Source organism: Lagenorhynchus albirostris, chromosome 12 (genome assembly GCF_949774975.1).
Source record: "Lagenorhynchus albirostris chromosome 12, mLagAlb1.1, whole genome shotgun sequence".
Lineage (NCBI taxonomy): Eukaryota > Metazoa > Chordata > Mammalia > Artiodactyla > Delphinidae > Lagenorhynchus > Lagenorhynchus albirostris.
Window position 1 is genome coordinate 28,608,553 of NC_083106.1, and position 23,445 is coordinate 28,631,997.

Consider the following 23,445-nt stretch of genomic DNA (forward strand, 5'->3'; position numbering starts at 1 on the left):
CTGTGATTAGTGCTATGAGCTCTTGAGTAAGGCCGCCTGAGTTTGCCACCAAGTTCAATGCTTATTACCTGTGTGACTTTGCAGGAATGATTTCACCTTTCTGTGCTTCCATTTCTTTCACGTGCAAAAATAGAATATTATAATAGATTACAGTTTTGTGGGGGCTAAAGGAGATAATTCAGGTAAAGGTACTTAGAACTCTGTCTAGCATATAGTTAGTGGTCAATTTATGACAGCTCTTTTTACTTGGAGAAAGAATTATGTCATTTGTACAAACCTGAACACTCATCTCCCCGCCAGATATAAGGTCTACAATCTATGGGTTGAAAGAAGAATACATTTTATTTTGTCATTACTCTTACTATTTCATACTTTTCTGAACCCATAACTTGTTTTTTTGTTTCGTTTTGTTTTTTTCTTCTCTCTGAACCAAGAAGCTCATCATTCACTGTCTTCTGTTATCTGGGTCCCCATACACAGCACTGATAAGCTTCCTGAAAGTAAACATATGGCTGGACATAAAACCCTCACACTGGAAAGAACCTTAGACATCCCCTATTCATTTAGATAAAATATTGCATTCTTAAGCAATGGTCCATAAAGCAGAAACGCACTTAGTTTTGCATGACTTTAACCATTTACAATGGCTTAGAGGGTTCCCAGTTCAAGGACGGGTTGTTTATTCCAGCGAGTAGCAAAATGTCATTTCAAAACTTTTCTGTTTAAAGTTAGAGTCACACGCATCTAGCAGTTAAGTTTGATAGCAAAACATTATCAATTCCAATCCTCATGATGGTCCTGCTGCCTAGTGTGTGAATGTGTAAACGTGTGACTATAGACTCATCCAGCTCAGCGCAGAGGAGCCCCCTCCCTCTCCCTCGCATTGTGTCAGGTAAGTTTTACAGTCGGAGCAAAGTCTGTTTCTCCCTTTGTTAAACTCACAACTTTCTCTTCCTCTTGATTATGACCAAAATTACTCGTTATTTCTGCTGTTTGACTCAAAGCTAAACTAGCAGTTTTTTCACAATTTTATTTTTCTGATTCCCCAGCATTCTTTTTTTTTTTTTTTTTTTTTTTGGCCTCGCTGATTGGCATTCGGGATCTTATTTCCCTGACCAGAGCTCAAACCCATGTCCCCTGCATTAGCAGGCGAATTCTTAACCACTGCACCACCAGGGAAACCCCATAAGTTTGTTTTTTATGTCTGTGGGTCTATTTCTAGAAGTTCATTTGTATCATTTGAAAAAAGGGTTTTAGATCGTTGCCTTAATATCAGAAATATTTTATCTGGTCAAATATAAACGCAGTCTACAAAATTTGAAGAAAAATTATTTACAACTTTAAAATTGTATGTAATAAGGAGAATGGGCCAATGACATGAAAACGGGCTTTCCCTGGGATGAAATGGCCCACAGAGAGGGGTGGATGCAGGATAGAGAGTGACGGATTAGGAAGGGAGGGGTGGGATGGATGGGTTGGAGCCTAGCGACAGGGAGGTTTGTGTGAATCCAGGATGCCCAGAGTTGAGAATAGAATTAAAATTTAGGCAGCAGTGAATCACCAGGAGATGAATAGAGAAGGTGCGTTTTAGAAACCTTTCCCAATCACATGGTGTACCATCCTCCGGGTTTCCCATGCATGTTTTAGCTCTTGGAAGATTCCCCTGAACCTGGAGATTTGGGACCCATGGAATGGGTTTGCATTTGCTCACCCAACCTCACCAATCCTCTCAGCCCCAAGAGTGTCCAGCCTTAGGTCTCATCCAGCTGTGGGTCTAGATGTGGTCAATCCAGGTTGCATCACAGCCCCTGAACGAATTTTGCAAGAATTTCTCTCTCTTTCACTGCCTTTGTTTTTTTTGTAATTTATTTTTATAATGGGGTTTAGCTGATTTTCAATGCTGTGTTTATGCCACTTTACACCCACTTGATTCACTTACAGAGAGATCTCAATAAATACTTTTTAAGATTAAAAAAAAACAAAAAATTTAGGGCAGGGAGCCCCGAGCAAACTCATTGGTAAAGTGAGAGTTGATTGAAGTCAATTGATTCTAAGATTCTTTCTTACTCTGAAACTCCTTTATTCTATGAAGGTGTAAATTGACAACAAAAAGAAAATGCAAAAGGATTTAGAAAAAAAAATGGTTTAGGGTGGGCTGGGGCCTTTGGAATAGACTTCAATGAACAGTGTATCTCGGAGAACTCTGACCTTTTTTCCTCAGAAGCACGTGGCAATCAGCTCTTTCCACTGATTAAAATTTTGGCACTTAGAGGAAAATTTTACATTAATAGTTCAGCTGCACTGTTCTTATAGGTATTAAATTACATAACACACTTGAGTTTTCAAATTGTTCACCCATACCTAATCTCATCTGATCTTTCCAATCAAGCCCTGAGGGATTAACTAAATGGGTGTTAACCCTGAGGACACTTAAAGGAAGTTAAGTGCTTTGCCCAGAGCTAAATATTTAGTCATAAATTCTAAGACACAGAGCTGAAAAGTCACATCTCCTGGAAACTCTTCTGGTTCTCTTTCTACAGCTTCAAAAAGGTAACAGGGGAGCTTTGTCATGAAAGTAGCTTGAATGTGGACACAAGTGTTTGGGGAAATAGCAGTAAGTGAAGGAGGAGATTCCAACTGACTTGTGATCTTGCCATTGGGTGAGGCAGTTGGGAAGAGGAGGAAATTAAGGTAGATACAAGGTTTGTTTTACAGAAATTAGATATAGTGTATCTCTTTCTGCCCTGCACTCTGCTAGGTTCTATGGACAAGGAAGCAACAGTTTTCTCCCTGGAAAGCTTAGGTAAACAAACTGGACAGACACAGGTGAACTTTGAATAAAGTAGTCTAAATACAAGTTAAAATCATGATTGCTGCCTACAGATATGTTTTTAAACGATTGGTTTTTAAAACAGATAGAGAGGCAGATTATTTTAATTGTTAAAAGCAAAGCTTTTGGTATCAGAAAAACCTACACTTTCATTCTGTTGGGTTTTTTAATTTTTTTTTATCGAAGTATAGTTGATTTACAATATGTAACTTACAATATGTAAGTTTCAGTTATATAGCACAGCCATTCAGTTTTATATATATACATTCTTTTTCAGATTCTTTTCCCTTATAGATTATTACATAATATTGAGTATTGTTCCTTCTGCTATACAGTAGGTCATTGTGCATTCTGTTTTTGCCATTACTAGCTATGTGGCATCACACAACCAACGTTTACCTCTTTAAGCCTCAAATCTTAAGAATGTATAAGGGTATTGTAACAGCTTTTCATAGAGTCATTATGAGGGTTAATTGAGAAATTGCATAAAAAGCACTAAAACACAGTGTCTGCCACTTAGTATAATCATTCAGTGTTGGCTATTATAATAGATGCCCTAAACTGTGGAAGTTACAAAGAGGAACATGTTCATTTCTGCTTAGCGGTATGTCCTTAGCATCACTGAAGTGCCTGGCTTTAGAACATGCAGGAGAACCATTCCTCATAAAACGTTCATGAGGATATTTGAACACAGTCTAAGAAAGAACCTTACTGATTGATGCTGGTTGACAATGGTAGAGATAGCCCTGGAAGTAGAGGTGAGTCCAGTGAGAAATTAAAGTGATAGCTCAATAAATGTTTATCAGGAATACTGTAGGGATGTTCACAGTCCCTAAGATCCTTTTAACATCAATAGAATCTGTTCACAATAATATGAACAGCATGAAATGAGGCTGTCAGTGCTGTTCAAATAAAAACTCCAACTTTCATATATATACAATAGTTTCAAACTTTAAAACAAAGAGAAAAGGAGCTTTTAGTGTGCTGGCTGTGAACTCTCCTGTCCTTTGCACACATGACACAAAAATACAGTAGAACTAAAGTGAGTGGTGGTTGGGTTATTTTTGGAAATGGCAATGGGTCTACAATGGTCCAAACACATGCCCTCACCCAGTCTCGTTGTGAGATAAATGATCAGAAAGCAGGCTGTGAAAATCAGAAAGAATTGCTCTGTGAGGAAAAATAATTGGCTCTTATAGGAAAGACAATGTTAGATCCAGCAGCACCATGTTCTGACAAGACTACTTGTGTTAGAAACTTTTACTATTATTCCTGGAAGTACTTTAGCTATGGCTGGTGTATTTGTTCCTCTCTGACATCTTTATGTAAATGTACTTTCTAGTATTTTTTAAATATTAATATTTTAATAATATTAAAATGGTATACAATGTGTATTATATATAATGTATATATATACACAATGTGTGTAATATTAGGTCTAACCCTCTATACTGTTTTAAGAAAAGAGATGGAAAAGGAATAGCAGTCTTGTCTTGGGGGAATTTTACAAAGTCCCTGTCAACCTTACAGAAACTGATGATCTTAAATAATGACAGTCCTAAGAAAAGAATATGGAAAGTGGAAAGAGACAGAAAGAAGGATGCAGAGAAGAGTGGCAAGTGGGGCTTAGACAGAAACTATGTACTCCTTTCTGCTCTTTGGTTATTTGTTCCTATTATTAAAGGAAAAGTCAGAAGGCAATGGGCCATCAGTGATGCTTATGAGAGCAGGTTGTAGATATAAAAGTACAGTATTTACAAGGTGGTAAAGAGAAAAAATAAAATGCTTTTTCTTTTAAAAGGTAAACTCAAGACTTGTTAAATAGAACTTGCTAAACTGGATTTACGTTTGTACATTAAAAGAGATATAAACAACATGATTTGAAGAATGAATTTCAGATAGGTCTCTCATGATGATCTATGTTTGTATTCTAAGGTTTTAGATTTTTAAGCAATAGTTTGTGAATTGTGAAATAGAATCATTGTAGATACTAACGATAGTAATAGTCTTATTTCTTCGGAATATTCATTTGCTCTAAATGAGGATAGGATACAAGGCAATTTTAAACAGAGTTTTATAAACAAATAACATTATAGTAACTTCTCTAAGTGACCATATTTATTTAGTGTAGAAAGGGAGGTATTATTCATGATTCCTATCTTTTGTTCACATCTGTTTAGTTTCTTCTCTGTAATTTTCTTGTGGTCTTAAAAAAAGCTTATTTTTATTCTTTTAGCTGTCACTTATATTTTTTGTGAAATGGTGATTATGAAACAAAATAGAAAAATAAATAACAGAAGTAGTTAATATATCTGAAACTTCTGACCAAACCATCAGTTTGTGTGTGTGTGTGTGTGTATGTGTGTGTGTGACAACTAATCTTGTTAAAAGGATTCTATAATCCCATCTCAGAAACAAATAGTACTATCAAAAACGACTGATGGGATGACCATATGCTTTTAGAAAATTAGGCTCTAATGGCTAATCATAGAAGTTCTGATCAAGGAAATAATAATAAAAACAAAAATAAATTTACTCTTATTAACTAGTCTAGAATAAACATCTCTCACTGAAATGTGTCATCTGAGCAAAAGATCGAAGCTTTTAATTTTCATCTTAGGGTTTTAAGCTGAGATATAAAAATAAGTAGGAGAGGGCTTCCCTGGTGGCGCAGTGGTTGAGAGTCCACCTGCCGATGCAGGGGACACGGGTTCGTGCCCCCATCCGCGAAGATCCCACATGCCGCGGAGCGGCTGGGCCCGTGAGCCATGGCCGCTGAGCCTGCGCGTCCGGAGCCTGTGCTCCGCAACGGGAGAGGCCACAACAGTGAGAGGCCCGCATATCGAAAAAAAAAAAAAAAATACAAGTCAGGGCTTTTTTAGGCATCAGAAGTCCTAAGGTGTCATATCCTGATATCTGGGGTATTTGGCTACTTCTTATTGTTGCCAAGTTATGGTGCCACTGTGTGAAATATGAAATGTGCTTTAGGTGACCCTCTGAATTTCACACAAAAATTGTCTAGTGTCAAGACAATGCCTTCCGTACTTTTACACAATATTTTCAAATATATCAAGTGGATATCAGATAGTGTAGTTAGCGCTTCACAGTAATCTTTCTTTGAAGTTTGGCTTGGTAAACTGATGGCAGTGACTAACTTTCATTGGGTTACTAAGAATAGGTTGCAAATTATCAGCTAAAAAGAGAGTGGGAGGACTAGAAAACGACAGAACCCAAATATTAAAGCCAGCCAGGAATGTCCTAAAAATAAAGAAACATACCCAAATCTACCAAGCACTAAGAAAAAAGCAAATGAAGATGTAGAATCCTCAGGAAATAAAAATGCAAGTGCTTAGTATCAAGTCTGCGGGTTCTTGCATTTTCCTATCTCTTGTGTGAGATGAAGCTGTGTGTCATACCCTCATGTGACGGATGACACCACAGAGTTACTGATATAATCACTGAGTTCTCTGATATGATCACAGAAGTGGACAGCTGCAATATGATACCCCCTTTCTGGGACATAGCTGGAGGCCAGTAGTGAAGGAAAATCCGCTCTGTGTGCAGAACTTAAGAGGAGTGCACCTGGTTGCTCATTTTGCTTGGAAGGAGGCATGGGATTATAATAATAATAATATCTATAATAATAAAATTAATATATATAATTAAATAATAATATTTATTTATTTATATAATAATATATAAAATAAAATAAATGTATATAATAATAATTCATGGGCAAGAAGAACCGTAGACCTCCTGCAAGGACTTTGCACCCTCTTCTAGGGAGAGTATTAGTAGGTTTTTGGTTGTAAGCAGGATAGTTGTATCATTTTAGGTGGAAGTATGACCTTGTCATTGTCCTTTTATGGAGATTAAGTGAGATTTAAGGAGATGCATATGGGTCCAAATTGACAAGGACTGGTCTTGTGATAGTTAATTTTATGTATCAATTTGACTGGGCCATGGTTTCCAGATATGTGGTCAAACACTTCTAGATGTTTCTGTGAGAGTATTTCTTGTGTGAGATTAACATTTAAATCAGCGGGCTTTGAGTAAATCAGATTGTCATCCACAATGCTGGTGGGTCTCACCCAATCAGCTGAAAGCCTTAATAAAACAAAAACTGACACACACACACACCACCCCACCATCCCCACCCCCCGCCCCCCCGCCCCCCCAAGCAAGGAGGAATTCTGCAGCCAGCAGAGAGCCTTCGGGCTTGAACTGCTATTCCCTGAGTCTTCAGCCTGCTGACCCACCCTGCAGAGCTGCAGATTTTGGATTTGACAGCCTCCATAATCTTGTGAGCTAATTACTGAAAATCAACCTCCCTCTCTCCCTCTCTCTCTCTCTGCCCATATACTATTGGTTCTCTTTCTCTGGAGAACTAACATTTGTGCTTGCATATAATCACAGAGGTATGACAATGCAATTTACCCACCGACTTGGTACTAAGCATCTGCACCACTTGCGCATGGCCAGTGGCTCTTGACGCTTCTGACAACATGGTGGTCATTCTGCTATGGCTTTAAAACTCCTTTGTCCAGGGTGGCACTGCACACTAGGGGCCCTTTTATCAAGACCTCATCATTGCGTAGAGAAGGATATTTTACAAAGATATAGTGTAGAAGGGTTTTGGACTAAATGTTCATTCAGGTTTTCTGGCAATATGAAAGTTATGGAAAAACTTTATATATATGACTACAAGATAGAAAGAAAGGATTCTGTGAGGTGGCTGTGTCATCTTCCATGTTCTCAGGCTGGAAGTGAGGTTCTGGAGCTGCTGGAGAAAGTTGATTGAGTGACAAAAGTCAAACAGGTTATGACGGCATTCTTTTCTATACACCAAATTCATGCGGTATCATTAATGAAGAGGATTTTCCCTCCCTTTATTCCTACATATCTGCAGAGACAGTGTGACATTTTGCTACCATCATCTACCGAGGGTACCTCTGCTTTTAGAGATTATGCAGGGCAATCATAGAAGGCCAGGAAGAGACCCTGAGAGCACCAGACTGCCTCTCTGACCGGCCTATGCTTGTTTTCACTTTCTTTAAAGAACAGTTCTTAGTCAACTGTCAAGGCTCACGAACATGATCAGTACAGCCCCTAAAAATACTGGGGAGGCTCATAACAGGAACAGATCAGAAGGCTTTTAGATGAAAACAGAAGTAAAGTATCATGAAACCTAATGGGACTCTCATTTGTAAATTCTATCTTTATAGACAGCAAAGAATTTGGGGGCAAAGGAGAATTTGAGGGGCAATGTAAGGAAAGTAAAAGGAGGATACATTTTTCTGACTCGTTGGAAGATTCATCTGTGGTCCTTGGAACAAGAGGCTAAATGGACATTTTCCCAGCCTGGGCAGATGAAAACCTAGATGGCTACCCTCCCAATGGTTTGATTCTCTGGACTTGACGAACTATCCATTGAATGTTGTCTGTAGAAAAGGGCATCTACTTTAGTTCTCTCAAAAAATGGTTATTCAATATGCTTGTTTAATGATCCCATTGGACCCAAAGCCTTGATTTCAAAATCTTCATGTACCTCATGTATAATATCTAGTCCCTCAATTTTCTGAAGCAACTGAGTAGCATAATATAATATGTAATATAATAGTTAAGCCTGAGTGGGGGGTTGTTTGGTTTGATTTTGTCTTGCGTTTTACAGTGAGGTGTCAAGTGACTGCTAGGGAAACATACCCTTGATTATTTGGTGAAGGGAAAAAAAAACTAAATTTGGTTGAGAACAAATCTTATGCCCAACAATATATAAGGGGCGTATTATTAAACCATTTCATGTATTAAGCATTTTCTACGGATCAGGTACTCTTTGGGGCACCAGGGATACTCTGGAGAACAAGATAGGTACTACTATCGGGCTTCCCCAGTGGCGCAGTGGTTGAGAGTCCGCCTGCCGATGCAGGGGACACGGGTTCGTGCCCCGGTCCAGGAAGATCCCAATGCCGCGGAGCGGCTGGGCCCGTGAGCCATGGCCGCTGAGCCTGCGCCTCCGGAGCCTGTGCTCCGCAACGGGAGAGGCCACAACAGTGAGAGGCCCGCATACCGCAAAAAAAAAAAAAGGAAAAATAGGTACTATCCCTGGCTCACAGAGACTACTTATTAGTTGGGGGAGACAAACAACAAACACTCAGAAAGTCAGCTAATAAAACTAATATGCAAGTAACGGAAACAGAATAAGTGACACTGTGTAAGTGATGTTTGATTGGAGACTGTTAGGCAGGAGAGAAACCTGAATTGTTTGTGTTATCTGGTCTTCAGGGAACTCAAGGTCCAGGGAGTCACCTGAGATTTAAAATAGTAGCACAAAGTCCCTGACAATGGAGGGAGGGGAGAGGCATGCAAAGCATTAGCTGAATTAGGAAGTCACATGAGGGGCTTCTGGGCATTCAGAAGTTCCTTTTTAGATTTATCTTTTCCCAGATATCACAGAACTGTAGAATCAATATTAGAGCTGCAAGAGAACTTCTAGCACATTCACTTGAGAAATGAATAATCTAAAGGGTTCAACATGCCCAAGTCTGTATTTTAATGGCATTAAGGCATAGCAGGGCCTTAGGAAAAGTAGAAATATCTGTAAGCTTACCTTTGCTTTTGGGAAAGCGCTGTTCAATTTAACAAAATAAATTCAGACTTTGCCCTCCCTGAGTTTAGCAACGCTGTCCGTCTTGGGCATCCTTGTTAGACCCAGGACTTAGCACGGTGTCCGGCACAAAAAAGGTGCTCTGTGGAGGCCTGAAGGATTAAAAACAACAGGCCACCATCAGTTGGTGCTTGTACCTCTTTCTGTAACTGAAGGATAAGCTAAACGTCCTAGAACAAGCATCTTCTGTGCTGCTGGCTTTCTCTGACCTGCTTTCAATGATTCTGCCCTCTCAACAGGCCCATATTTACATTCTATTATTTTCCATCCACCTTGAACAATTAAAAACTCCTCTGGTTTAGCTTTTGCCTTACTTTCTGCTTTTTCACCTTAAATTTAACTTTTACTTCAAACACTTGGTAAACAAGCACTTATTCTATTATCATGGCATTTAGGTCTTTACTGCCTGTTCTGGAACATTGTCTGTGTGGAGACCAAGAGAGGAGGGGGGAATTTGAAAAAACGAAGAGGATCATCTTTTCAGGCCTTTAAAGGAATTCCCATCCAACTAGTCTGACCTTGACCCAGCAGATTAAGTGGCCCACACTGTTTCTGCTCTTTAAACACAGCACATAACCGGTATTATTTTGATTTGTTGGAGCCCTTTGCATTACATGATGTGTTCTGTTTGTGGCTGTGGTATGTGTGGAGTGGGGTAAGGAACATAGACACATTATATTTTCTTTTTTCTTCTTCTTTTTTTTTTTAAGATATGTCATATTTTCTATGTGAGATTCCAACTTGAGTCAGCACTTTAAATTCTTAATTTCAATTACTTTTCTTCGCAATTTACATTAAGTATTAGTATCCCCATTATACGGATTAAGAGATAAAGATTTAGAGAATACCTTGTCTAAGTTCTCACAGGTAATGAGCCTCGGTTGTAGCTGACTTAAGTGTACTGCAAAGATCTCTATCCTCAGCACATTACTGTCACTGCTGAGCTTGTTGTGGGAGGTGACATAAACATTTTTTTAAAAGTTGCTTTACATAAAAATGATGCCATTCAACCTTTTGCCAGCCACCTGGTTTTCCCACTACGAGTTACTATGACATTTATCTTATTTCGTTGCTGCAATTTGTAGGCAGGCTTTACAGGAAACAGCCCATAAGGGTGGCCTGAGCTTCTGTTGCTTCTTGCTAAATTAATTATAGGGTTAGAAATGGAGTCGACTGGAGAGAGATTTATTTACCCTGAGCAAATGAAAGCTTTCGGGTTTCACTTTTGTTTGGCAAAAGATGTCCATCGGAAATCCAGGTTCCTTATTTACTATCGGCACTTTGTAAATACAGTTGGAGTGAAAGAGAGCCCTTTATATTGTTTTCATGTCTGTTACAACTTTAATATGTGTGTCCCAAGAAGAACTCGGCCTGCAAAGAAATTCCAAGCCCTGTGCTGCCTGAACTCTGAGCTGGGCTGTGAGGCACACAGGGAAAGTAGGTGTGTATGAGGGTTCATCCTGGACAGAGAAAAGAGAGTAAAGCCCAAAGCCCTCTGACTTGATCCTTGCGACACCTGACATTTTATCATTACAAATTCATTTTTTTAATCAACCAAGGCCTTTTAAAATGCAAATGTCTAGCAATAAATGCCCAATAATAAAGCTATGTCAACAATATATAAGGCTTTCAGTAAGGACTGATAAAGTTAACCCCTGTGACACCGCCCTGTTCCCTCATCATCAGCCAATCAGAGAATTGTGCACCATCTCCTACCCTGCGACACACGCCCCCCACCTGGCTTTTAAAAATGCTTTGCTGAAACCCTTCCAGGAGTTCAAGGCTTTTCAGGGCATGAGCCACCTCGTCTCCTTGCATGACCTTGCAATAAACCTTTCTCTGCTCAAAAAAAAAAACCACCAAAGTAATAATAATAATAAAATATAAAGCTTTCAGTAAAGCCATAGTCCTCTTGAATTTAGAAAGTCACAGATAATACTGAATTTTGATTTCAAAAATTGTCCAATTTATTCCTGAATTATTTTTCATAATCATACAGAAAATACCTTGGAGGTCATTTTCCAGGTCAATCCTGAGAGCCAAATACAAAGCTATCGAATATGTGCTATTCCTTACCCTTCATACTGTATTCTAATTGACAGTCATTTTCCATTTTTATTTCTTGTTCATTGGATTATGCTACGTCAGACATTGACAGCGTTATAAAGATGGGGATACAGTGAGTTTTCAACCCAACATAGACCCGTTGGTTTGTTCTAGATTCCCATTCCTCCCATGTCAAGAGCTGCCACTGGCCTCCCTTCTTTAATTTATTCCCTGATTAAAATTAAAAATTTACTACAAAGCCATGTCCTCATCCTACCACCAACTTCCCTGTGGCCTGACTTTCCAGAAGGGATGGGCATAGAACATGGTGTTATCACTTCTGACAGATTGCTAATCCCTATGCTGGGTTATAACTATGCTTGTCTAAACTTTTACCTTCCAACTACATAAATTTCCCCATTCCAACTTCCAACATTTCTTTATGTGTTTGTGTGTGTAAATTTGTTCATTTTCAATGAGGTAGGGGTAGTGTAAAAAAATGCAAATATCCTTTGAAGGAATGATAGCTGAGTGATCGATCACATTTGGTTTGAATTAACTTTTCAAAACACATTGGAATGTTTTCCTTCTTAAAAGGGATTTTCCTTGGTGGTTTTTAAGATCTCTTCACAATAGGGCTCAGTCTACCTTTGTAGGTAATTCCCCACCTGCCTCTCACCAGGTGAGATCATGTTTACCACTGTATCTCCTGCATCTAGCGCAATGTCTGATGCATAGTTCTAGAAGAATCTGTGGATGAATGAATGAATGAGTTCCACCGGGCCTAGAGCTGTATCAGACACAGAGGTGCCTATGCAGGCTAATAATCAGCAGTCCTTCAAACGGGTATGTTTTCTAAGACATTATTAATTCCATATTTATTGGAGTGGGGGGCAGTGAGAGAAAGAGAGGAGAGGCAGATTTGTGTCAGCTAAGAATTTTTTTTTTAATATTTATTTATTTATATGTCTGTGTCGGGTCTTAGTTGTGGCATGCGGGATCTTTAGTTGCGGCATGCTAACTTCTTAGTTGAGGCATGTGGGATCTAGTTCCCTGACCAGGGATCAAACCTAGGCCTCCTGCATTGGGAGCGCAGAGTCTTAGCCACCGGACCACCAGGGAAGTCCCTAAGATCTTTTTTATTTCACTTGAAAGTGCTGTTATCCACTTCAGCAGTAGCAGCAAGAGAGCCATGTACATTTGCTTGTGTGTAAGGTCTGAGTACGGACCATATTTCCAAATTATGCCAGAGATACTACATAGCACCTTAAAATTTGGTGCCCATACTATTCCCTCTGCCCAGAATGACTTTCCCTTTTGTGTACCTAGCTGGCCTTTCCAGGATCAGGCCAAATATCTTTTGTTTGTGGAGACTTTCCTCAACAATTCCAAGTCTGGGGACTTTCCTGGTGGTGCAGTGGATAAGACTCCATGCTCCCAATGCAGGGGGCCCAGGTTTGATCCCTGGTCATGGAACCAGATCCCACACGCATGCCACAACTAAGGAGCCCGCCGGTCACAACTAAGACCCAGGGCAACCAAATAAAAAAATAAATATTAAAACAAAAAAAATTCCAAGTCTGCTGCCTCTCCCCAGTAGAAAATTCCCCTCTCTGTTGTTCTATGGCAGGTTGCTCAGACCTTTGTTTTAACACTCATCGTGTTGTATCATAATTTACGTGTGTGTCTCCCTACTTAGAATGAGTGCTTCTGTCAAGTCAGATAACGGGATTACTCATATCTGTGTCCTTTGATCTTAATATCTGTACTTACTTGATAAATGCTTGTTAAATACTTGCACGAATGAATAAATGGAAGGGAGGGGAGGGAGTGGGGCAGGAAGGAAGGAGGGAAGGAATGAAGGATGTATCAGTTCAATACCTCCTGTGATGATTAGCTGACAGCAGGGCTTTGAGGCAGTTAGCATTAGTGGGAAGGAGGATGGGAGGCAATATTTCAGAGTTTGGGGGACCAGAGAGTATGTCACTGCCATGGGTGGGAAGTGGGAGAGGCATAGGAGTCAACTTCAGTGACAAAGAAAGGTTAACTGAAGGAGATAAATCTGGTCCTATAAGTAAGTTTTGTTACCTCACAATTTTGCCTATCATCTGTCCAACTCAGAAGAAAAATAACAATAATTGCTTAATCCTTAATAATGAAAAAATGCTGTTAGAGAAGACAACATAAGGTCTGCCGAGTAGACGGCTACACGTAGATTATTTAACAAAACCCTATTCCAAGATTCTTATAGTGTATAGTCTTGCTTATTCAACATCACTGCCTTGGGAAAAAAATAAGCCCTGTGTAAATAAAGCATGTAGTTTTGTGGGTTTTAATAACTCAACACTATTATTCTAGATAATGCGTTCTCTTAGTTATCTGCTGTATCACATTCCTAACTCTTTTATGCATGTCGATTTTGACAATTATGAATAGGGAAGGTAATAGTCACTATAGAACCTGTGTTCTATAGATAGACATTTAACCACCATTGCTAGTTACTGATCTATAACAGTTATCCTGAATTAGCTCATTTATCATCATTTTGTATTTGATGAATACTGTAAAAAAAAATGCACTTGGTGACAACCTTCAACAAAAACTGATCCATTTTGTTGCTCTCTAGAGTAATAATTATGTTTTCTGGCATTTCTATGTACTATCTTTGGAGATGCTCCAGGAAAAAGATTTCCGTACGCATTCACCAATAAAACAATAAGTATGGCAACCTAAATGGTGCAGCACAGGATTGTTATAGAATTTATGACAGTTTGAGCAATACAAAATAATCATATTGCCCTGTTATCAATGGAAGACATTTTATCTAAGGAATGAAGACTAACACAGCTGACACATTAAAGAAATAGCCCAAGAGGGGAACTTAATTATTTTGCATGTTTGTCAATTGCAGATGTATTAAAATGCGGGAAAAAAAAACATGATATTTCTTTTAAATCCCTAAGATTTATATGCATTCATATTTAGGCTTCTGAAAAGATAAATCATTTTAGAAATCGATGTTCATATTCTGAAACTTGCTTGTCAAATCCTGATCTCATTTTATATTGACATGAAAATATTTTAACAGTAAAAAAAAAAGTTAAGTCCTTATATTTTTCAAAATATTTCCTCTAATATGTTGAGAAGTACCAGGAATTTGTTTTCTGCGCCTTTAAATTAAACGGAAAGAATCATATCTTAGTAAAGCTTTCAGGTTGTAGTATTTATAGTTCATCATTAAGGAAAAATTTTACTTAATCACTAAGTAGGAAAGCTAAAATAGTTTTCGTATTAAAATACACAGTGGAAACTGTTTTGTTTCAGTGCAAACATTACATCTTGGTGAATAATTCCCATTTGAAAAGCTAAAATAATTTTCGTATTAAAATACACATACATTGGACACTGTTTTGTTTCAGTGCAAACATTACATCTTGATGAATAATTCCCATTTGAGAGTCTGATTGCGTTTTCCCAGTATGAGGAATAAATGAGACGATTGGCTTGGGGGAGTGGGGAACTAATTAGCGTATCTCATATCAAGCCGTCTATCTATTTTCTTTGCCCTCACAAGGTATTGCGGAGGCATTATCTGGAACTGATTAAACCCCAGGAGAGAAGTGGGGGAAATCATACATTCGGGAGTAGTTCTCCCGGAGAACGCGAGCGCCCTCTAGCTCGTATTTACAAGCAGATACTGGTGACGTAGCTCGGGCCACTTGGCCACCAGGGTGTAGGAGGGAAGGGGCCGGATTTCTCCCGGTAGGAGCACTCTCTGAACCAAAGAAAGAGGCTGGCGACAGGAAGGAAGAACAGATCAAGCGTTTGAATAGCAGCCACAGGACAACCTAAAGCCTGTGAAGAGTTAGGCGCGCGTCGCACACAGTTCCCCCGCGTACCTCCCCCGACCTCATACACCCGCCGCCGTGTGTCACCTTCCTGTTCGGAAGTCTTAGTAGGTTGCTGGGACAGAACAGGGGGCCCCTGCTCCACCCATCAGGTATCCGGTTGGAAGAAAAGCCAGTCTCAACAACTTGATTCTCTCCGTTAAATGATAAGTTTAGCAGACCATCCGTCTCCAACGGCTGCACATCAGTGTAGGGGGAGGAGGGAGCACAGCAGACGATACTTTTCTGTTCCAACCACAAATCATATGGTTGTGCCTCTTCTCTGTTCCACTTAGAGCCCTCTAACTTAAATTCCACGTTCCTCCTGGAATGCGAGCAGAGCCTCTTTGAGAAAATGAACTCTGTGCATGTGTTTTGAATTTTTTCTGGACTGATTTGTGATGATAATCAGTCAAGTTACATTTCTTGTGTGTCTTGCTGGGGGTGTAATAAACCCAGGGCACTGATGACTGTAATTTTCTGGATGATGTTGCAACGAAGGGAATAAACGGCCCAGTGTTGAACTTTGCAGCTTGCTCCCTTCCTGTATGTAAATTGCCTTTTATATAAAGTGGGGTTCATAACAGAGCTGGGACAGCCGCCTCTGACTCGTGCTCCCTTATCATCTCAACTTCCAGTCCTATCAGGCACATAGCAGGGAGGCTACTCCAGCCATAACTAAGCTCTACCTCCAGCCTCCAGAAAGGAATCCCCAACCTTCATATCCTAGACAACCTGAAGAATGAAAGAGGAGGCTATCAAATCCCCTTTGAAAGGTTTGTCTGCTTTTATTAAGATAATTTGGATGAAATGGGTAAAACAAAGATGCTTCAGAGGATTTGGGGTTACTTGGCATGGGGAGGGCACAGGAGGTGAGTCGCTGGAGGTTTCTTAATCTCATGTTTAAAAAACAAACAGGCAGAAATCCTGGTGCAGTTTGGTGTTTCTGGTCATTCTTCAAAAATTTTGCTTTCTCAAAAGGGGAAGGAACCGGGTGGGAGCAGGGCTGGCCTAGACTAGTTGAAGTGGAGCATGGGATATGGGGGTACTGGCAATAACAAAGTCATGTTATATGAAGAATCCGTGAAAGAGGAAGCAGAAGTGGGCCAGTTACTGTGACTTGGAGTTTCCTAAACCTTGCTTTGGGTTGGAGTGTCAGTTTCAGGGAATAGTAAGTGCTTCTTAATGAGTGGGTGCTGAGCAGAATTTCCCAGCCAGCCTCCAGCAGAGAGGATGTGTGTTCTCTTCTGCCAGTTTGAGGCTGCTGCAAAGCAGTGGAGGCTACAGATCACGTTAAGACAAATAAGGTGGTTGGTTTGCAAAACAAATTGCTGCCCAGCACCAAAGAAAAACCGCTTCACATGTATTCTTGGTTTGACAGTTAGTAGTTCGGAGTGTGTCAGATCCAGTAGGCAACCTTAAATGGCAGGGCCGTTGGCAGCAAGGGGTCATGGCAGGGCAGGCACCGCAGACATCCCTGACAAGCGCCAGGTACCCGGCCCTGCAAACTTAGTAACTTGCAGCCCTCTCCCCGCTCCTGGCCCAGTCGTTGTGCTCGTGGCTTCCCCGCCGGCGCTGGCGCGAGTCTCCCCACCGGCGGTCAGACTGCAGCTCCCAGGCATCTCCCAGCGGCGGGGTTACTGGAAGGCACCGCACCGCTGCTCTGCAGAGCTTCCCTCCTTCCCTCCCTTACTTTCTGGAGCGGAGGAGGCTCCCGGCTAATCTTTCAGGAGTTAACGAGTCACAAGTTATCTGGGACTTGAGGGAAAGATCGAGGTGGTAAACCTGTAAGAAGACTGCGGGGTCAGCCCTGAATTAAACCGGAGGAGGGGTAGGGAAGACGAGCACAAACTAAGAGATTTGAAGACAATGGGATGCGACCTTGTGGAGTTTTCAGGTCGGGGAGCGGGCGAGGGAACCTCGGGAGTCGACGATGGCCTGGGATGCCGACTCCGCACCGCCCCAGGGTCACGCCAGGTCTGTCCCCTAACTTGCCACCTCCTCACGTGTTTTTGGCAAGGCGGGGATTAAAAAGGCAAGGGGGAAAATTACATGCGGAAAGGACAGAATGTTCCCAAAGATTACTTTAGGGGGAAAAAAAAAGTGAAATGCAGATTTTTTTTTCCTTTAGTGCAGAGACGAATTTTATTTCCGCCCCCTCCCCTCCACATTCCTGACCTCTCTCCCTCCCCCTTCCCTCTTTCTTTCCTTCCTTCCTCCTCTTCCAAGTTCTGGGATTTTTCAGCCTTGCTTGGCTTGGGCCAAAAGCACAAAAAAGGCGTTTTCGGAAGCGGCTCGGCCGTGCACAAGGGCCATTTGTTTGTTTTGGGACTCGGGGCAGGAAATCTTGCCCGGCCTGAGTCACGGCGGCTCCTTCAAGGAAACGTCAGTGTTCTCTGGTCGCCCTCGCCCGCTGCGCGCCCGGCCGCCGCTGCCCATGGGGGAGATGCAGGGCGCGCTGGCCAGGGCCCGGCTCGAGTCCCTGCTCCGGCCCCGGCACAAAAAGAGGGCCGAGGCGCAGAAACGGAGCGAGTCCTTCTTGCTGACCGGACTGGGTAAGCGCCACTGCCGGCACGCGGGGGGCTTGTCTCACCAACTCCTCCACTAGTTGCTCGGATTGGGCGAGAGGGGCTGGGTATTTGGGGTAGTACCAAGGATGGAGAGATGGGGAAGGGGTAGGAGGGCGGCGGGAACCCGGGGACGCGCCGGGCGCTCTGGCCCCAAGCTGGGGCCGGAGATAAGGGCGTGCGGGGCCGCCCTCCCCCGGCGCTGCAGCCCTGCGCCCGACAGATAACCTCAGCTGGCGGTGCGCGGCCGGCCGGCGAGGGCTGCGGAGGCTGCCTTGCGGATTAGGGGAGAGTGTCAGGGTCGGCGCCGGGGCCGGGAGTGAATCCGAGCGGAGAGTTTGAGAAGCCAGAGCGGGCACAGAGCCACCCCGATCGCCTCGCACCGGGCAGAAAGCGCTCTGATTTCCTGATGTGCCGCGACTCTGATTTCCTCGCAGGGCGGAATAAATGAGAAAGGTGGAAAATTACCCCGGCCGCTCCCTCCCTCCCCACCCCCTCCGCCGGCGGTTTCCCCCTCTCCGGCCCGGGAGCCGAGCGAGGCCGACAACTGCCCTGCGCCGGGCCCTGCCCGGGCGGTCCCCGCGCCCCCCGCGTCCCCCGCCCCCGCTCCGGGCTGGCCCCTCTTGCCGGGGGCGGAACCGCCTGCCGCCGGCCGCTTTGCCGCCGGGCAAGTCGCGCGGCAGCCGGGGGCGGGGTCGCGACGGGGCCGGGCAGCGCCGCCTCCTCCATGTCTTGTGGGTCCCGCCCTCGCGGCGGCACAAGGCATATAAAGCCGGCGGCGCGGCCGGAGCGCAGTGTTGGCTGAGCCGGTCTCTCGGGCTTGACAAGTCCTCGTGCTCTTTCTCTGTGGTGATGACGGTGAAAACCGAGGCTGCTAGGGACACCCTCACTTACTCCAGGATGAGGGGCATGGTAGCAATTCTCATCGGTGAGTGTAGGAATACGACTGGACTTCCAGGTTACGCCAAGTGGAAAGCTTTGAAGGTCGCGGATCAGACTGGTGTGTGTGGCGTCGGATGTTACAAAGCCGTCTAAACATTTCTCCTCTAATTCGCAGCTTTCATGAAACAGAGAAGGATGGGCCTGAACGACTTTATTCAGAAGATTGCCAATAACTCCTATGCATGCAAACAGTAAGTTTGGTGGGGCGACGTGGGGAAATAAAATTAAGTAGGGAAGTTTCCATTTACCAGCGGTAAAGACATCCTCATCAATATATTGATCAGGAAGCCGACGACTTACCGAGGGTGGGGATCCCTTTTCTCTTTAAGTTCTAATTATTTCAAACATTTAAAGCATTACAATTAATTTGCTGATTTGGCTTGTTCTGGAAATGCAAGGTAAAATTTTCTTTTTTATAAATGTATTTAATTTTGGCTGCGTTGGGTCTTAGTTGCTGTGCCCAGGCCTAGTTGTGGTGCGCGGGGGTTACTCTTTGTTGCGGTGCGTGGGCTTCTCATTGTGGCGGCTTCTCTTGTTGCGGAGCACAAGGACTCTAGGCGCGCTGGCTTCAGTAGTTGTGGCGCGCGGGCTCAGTAGCTCCCGCGGCATAGTGGGATCTTCCCGGACCAGGGCTCGAACCCGTGTCCCCTGCGTTAGCAGGGGGATTCTTAACCACTGCGCCACCAGGGAAGTCCCGATAAAATTTTCATATTTGCCTAATTCACCCCCTCTCTCCTTGAAGAACAACCTTCTGTGTTTAACTGGGTTTATCATTTTGGCTGTTATTTTCTCTCACTGAGTAATTGACTTGGGTGTTTTAAAATACTGAATCCCCCGGAAAGGTTGAGCCAGAAATTCACTATTGGTGTTGGTGTGCCCTCACGTGGCGAGTTAGGATGTTCAACGTTGCTCCTTTCTTCTCTGCAGCCCTGAAGTTCAGTCCATTTTGAAAATCTCCCAACCTCAGGAGCCTGAGCTCATGAATGCCAACCCTTCTCCTCCAGTAAGTGTTCTCTATTCGTGATGCACCAGTGGAGAATCTTGTAAATGAGTCAGTTAGTTTTCCTATGTTGATGAATTATAAAATAGCATTTGAGTTAGTATCAAGGCAGGAATGCCTCGTTGGTTCATGGCAAACAAGTGATGTAAGCACTTAAGTATGAGTCAGTGGAGTATTTTAAAAGACATATTTCATAAAAGTTATCTGCTTAAGAACAACACGATTATATACAGTTTCCATACTCTCATTTGAAATATTTGCATGTATGGATGAAAAGGAGTTTGGAATGTGTTTATAGATGTCTGGGGACCTGCCCCTGTCATTTGCAGATGTACCACCTTTTTGCATTGCCTATACTTTATTAATCTCTATCTTCCTTTGAAGCAAGGATATTAAAAGAAAACCTTTTATTTTCCAGCCGAGTCCTTCTCAGCAAATTAACCTGGGCCCATCATCCAACCCTCATGCTAAACCATCTGACTTTCACTTCTTGAAAGTGATCGGGAAGGGCAGTTTTGGAAAGGTAATTTCACATCTGAAGCTCTCATTATTTATAGTCTTTCATATGCTCATTTTACATCTCCCTGGATGTGAACAGGAAAATGATCTTTAATTTCAATTTCAGGTTCTCCTGGCAAGACACAAAGCCGAAGAAGCATTCTATGCAGTCAAAGTTTTACAAAAGAAAGCGATCCTGAAAAAGAAGGAGGTATGAGATGGGCTTGGAGATAGACATTCAGTAGACATTACCTTGCCATCTTGGCGCCACGTTGAAATTTGCCACTAAATCTTAATTGTCCTTTTTCTAGGAAAAGCATATTATGTCGGAGCGGAATGTTCTCCTGAAGAACGTGAAACACCCTTTCCTGGTGGGCCTTCACTTCTCTTTCCAGACGGCTGACAAACTGTACTTTGTCCTAGACTACATTAACGGTGGAGAGGTGAGCAGAGAGGATGGGAGCTGACCCCTGGCTGTCCCGTGCATAGCCTGCTTTGTTTTAATTTGAGAGGAAAGTTTTTAAAAGATAATTAGTGGGGGAAGAGTTACCAGATTTAGTATTTCCTTTAACCTGCCAGCGTTCAGATGGCTTATAAACTATTTAGGGCCACTTCCTGCAATTGTCCTCTTTAGCTATATATGTCAAGACAGAGCCAATGCATTGTCCGGGGTTTTTGGCAACCCAGGCTAACTCTGTTTTATCTCCTACAGTTGTTCTACCATCTCCAGAGGGAGCGATGCTTCCTGGAACCACGGGCTCGCTTCTATGCTGCTGAAATAGCCAGTGCCTTGGGTTACCTGCACTCTCTGAACATCGTTTATAGGTGAGCTGAAGGGCTCTTAAGGCTCCCTTCCTTGTGTAAAGGAGACATAGCCCGGCCTTTGACAGGGCCTTAAAATAATCTGTTAGGCACAACTTGGTCACCTAAAACCAGGTCCCCAGCATGTGACCCATCTGTTGACTCCCTGCCACGAGGGAACTAGCCAATGAGGATTGTGCCTCATCCAGAATAGATGAACAGAACAAGGACCCCCTTTTAGGTTCACTAACACAACTACAGTGAATGTAAAGTGCTTCCGATAGCCCTAGTGGTGATCTTTACGGAGGATTGCTAATGCGGTGAAATTAACTTAATACGACTACTTTCTTATTTTTTTTTTTTTTTTTTACAGAGACTTAAAGCCAGAGAATATTTTGCTGGATTCACAGGGACACATTGTCCTTACTGACTTTGGACTCTGCAAGGAGAACATTGAACACAATGGCACGACATCCACCTTCTGCGGCACACCCGAGGTAGGCGAACTCCTGGTCCACACCCCTCCAGGAAGGGATCACTGCAGTGACTCTTAACTACTGAAAGAACAAGCTGTTTTCGGAGATGATTTAGTCCAGTTCAGTGCAAGTAAAATACACTGGCTGTTGGAGGCATGAGAAATTCCAAGGCCTCACGTTGCTTTAATTAAAGTGAGCTGTTTGTAAGGTCCACACTATAAAAGGTTCTAAACCCCTAAGTAAGATATCTGAGGAGGGCCCAATAGCTTTCAAAACATCAGGACATGTAAGTGGCCAGTCAGCCTCAAAGCCAGCAGTTTTATCAGGAAGTAGTTTAAAGAAATATATCCTCCAAGTGGACCCAGGGTCTCTCAGCCCTTTCAAAGTGCATGCCTGGTCTTGGGATTGCCTAGTTTCACGGGCTCTAAACTCTCTTTTCCTGGTCTGTCTTTCAGTATCTTGCACCTGAGGTACTTCATAAGCAGCCTTATGATAGGACCGTGGACTGGTGGTGTCTGGGGGCCGTCTTATATGAGATGCTCTATGGCCTGGTGAGTAGCCCATTGAAAATCGTGAAATATTGCCCTGGGTGGATACATTTCTCCCTAGAATGTAGTCTTAAAAATCTAGACTTAGTCTTAAAAATCCAGACTTATCTGGGCACACAAGCCCCATTGCAGACCTGATCGTCACATCTTGCCCTCTATCAGTTTGCTTATCAAATGCTGATGAGAGGGGCATATTGGTTAAGCTATAGGTATTTTAGGGTAAACTGTTACCTAGTGGATTTTTTCTTTTGTAAGTTCACATTTTACTAGGTGTGACCACACTTAACCTATGTGAGAGTGAAAAACATGGCTTATTAACCTCTACCCCCTGATAAGGGTGGAAAATGTAGACACTTAAAAATCTAAGGCAAAGAAAACCTATCAGGTGATCAACTTTGTCCAAACCAGCTTCATATATTACGTTTAAGTCTTTCTTGGTAATGGATGCTCTCCAAAACTTCCAGTTAAGTAGTAAGTAATCTTCCTGCTTCTTTCAGCCTCCATTTTATAGCCGAAACACAGCTGAGATGTACGACAACATTCTGAACAAACCCCTCCAGTTGAAGCCAAATATTACAAATTCTGCAAGACACGTCCTGGAGGGCCTCCTGCAGAAGGACAGGACAAAGAGGCTTGGTGCCAAGGATGACTTCGTGAGTCATTTTTTCCTCTCCTCCCGGGCTGCATGGGTAGAGCCCTAGACCTCGCCGCCCTTCTTGAATTTCACTCTTCTAAATTCGTGCTTCTTTCTCAACAGATGGAGATTAAGAATCACGTCTTCTTCTCCCTAATTAACTGGGATGATCTCATTAATAAGAAGATTACTCCCCCTTTTAACCCAAATGTGGTGAGTATCTCTCTCATGAGTGTGCACAGGCCCAGAGGGCCTTTCTTTAAGTCAGAGTTGCTGTTGGTAGTGGTGGAAGGGGAAGGGCCCTCAGGGAATAAATTGGCATTCGTAAGCCATTATTTTACCCACAGAAGAAAGTAGAACTTTTGTCCCAACAAAACTCACGTTATTTTTCCACACGTTTTATAAATTACGGTAGCAAAAGACGGAAAGTAAGCATGGTCCTCATAGTTGAAACTTTGTGTGGCCTTTGGGTTTTGTGCTTGAAATGGTTGCTGATGGTGGAGGTTGCCATATGGTGCCTGCATGAGAATTTCCCTTTCTTGTCTCCATTGT

General features: G+C 42.6%; 1 protein-coding gene across 4 annotated transcripts in view; it reads left to right on the forward strand.

Annotated features, from left to right (window-relative positions):
- Positions 1-23,445, forward strand: part of SGK1 (serum/glucocorticoid regulated kinase 1) — a 111,523-nt gene that overhangs the window by 86,817 nt on the left and 1,261 nt on the right. Inside the window, exons 1-11 of one of the 4 annotated variants that reach the window (XM_060167271.1) lie at positions 16,072-16,203; positions 19,052-19,127; positions 19,864-19,939; positions 20,355-20,459; positions 20,562-20,645; positions 20,746-20,877; positions 21,147-21,259; positions 21,609-21,732; positions 22,167-22,262; positions 22,757-22,912; positions 23,017-23,106. In XM_060167271.1, the coding sequence (XP_060023254.1) occupies positions 16,170-16,203; positions 19,052-19,127; positions 19,864-19,939; positions 20,355-20,459; positions 20,562-20,645; positions 20,746-20,877; positions 21,147-21,259; positions 21,609-21,732; positions 22,167-22,262; positions 22,757-22,912; positions 23,017-23,106 (1,086 nt within the window). In that variant the 5' untranslated portion in view covers positions 16,072-16,169. Of the gene's footprint in view, positions 1-16,071; positions 16,204-17,799; positions 17,983-18,747; positions 18,923-19,051; positions 19,128-19,863; positions 19,940-20,354; positions 20,460-20,561; positions 20,646-20,745; positions 20,878-21,146; positions 21,260-21,608; positions 21,733-22,166; positions 22,263-22,756; positions 22,913-23,016; positions 23,107-23,445 lie in introns of those variants that run through there. The other 3 variants (XM_060167269.1, XM_060167270.1, XM_060167272.1) reach the window with 3 other exon arrangements.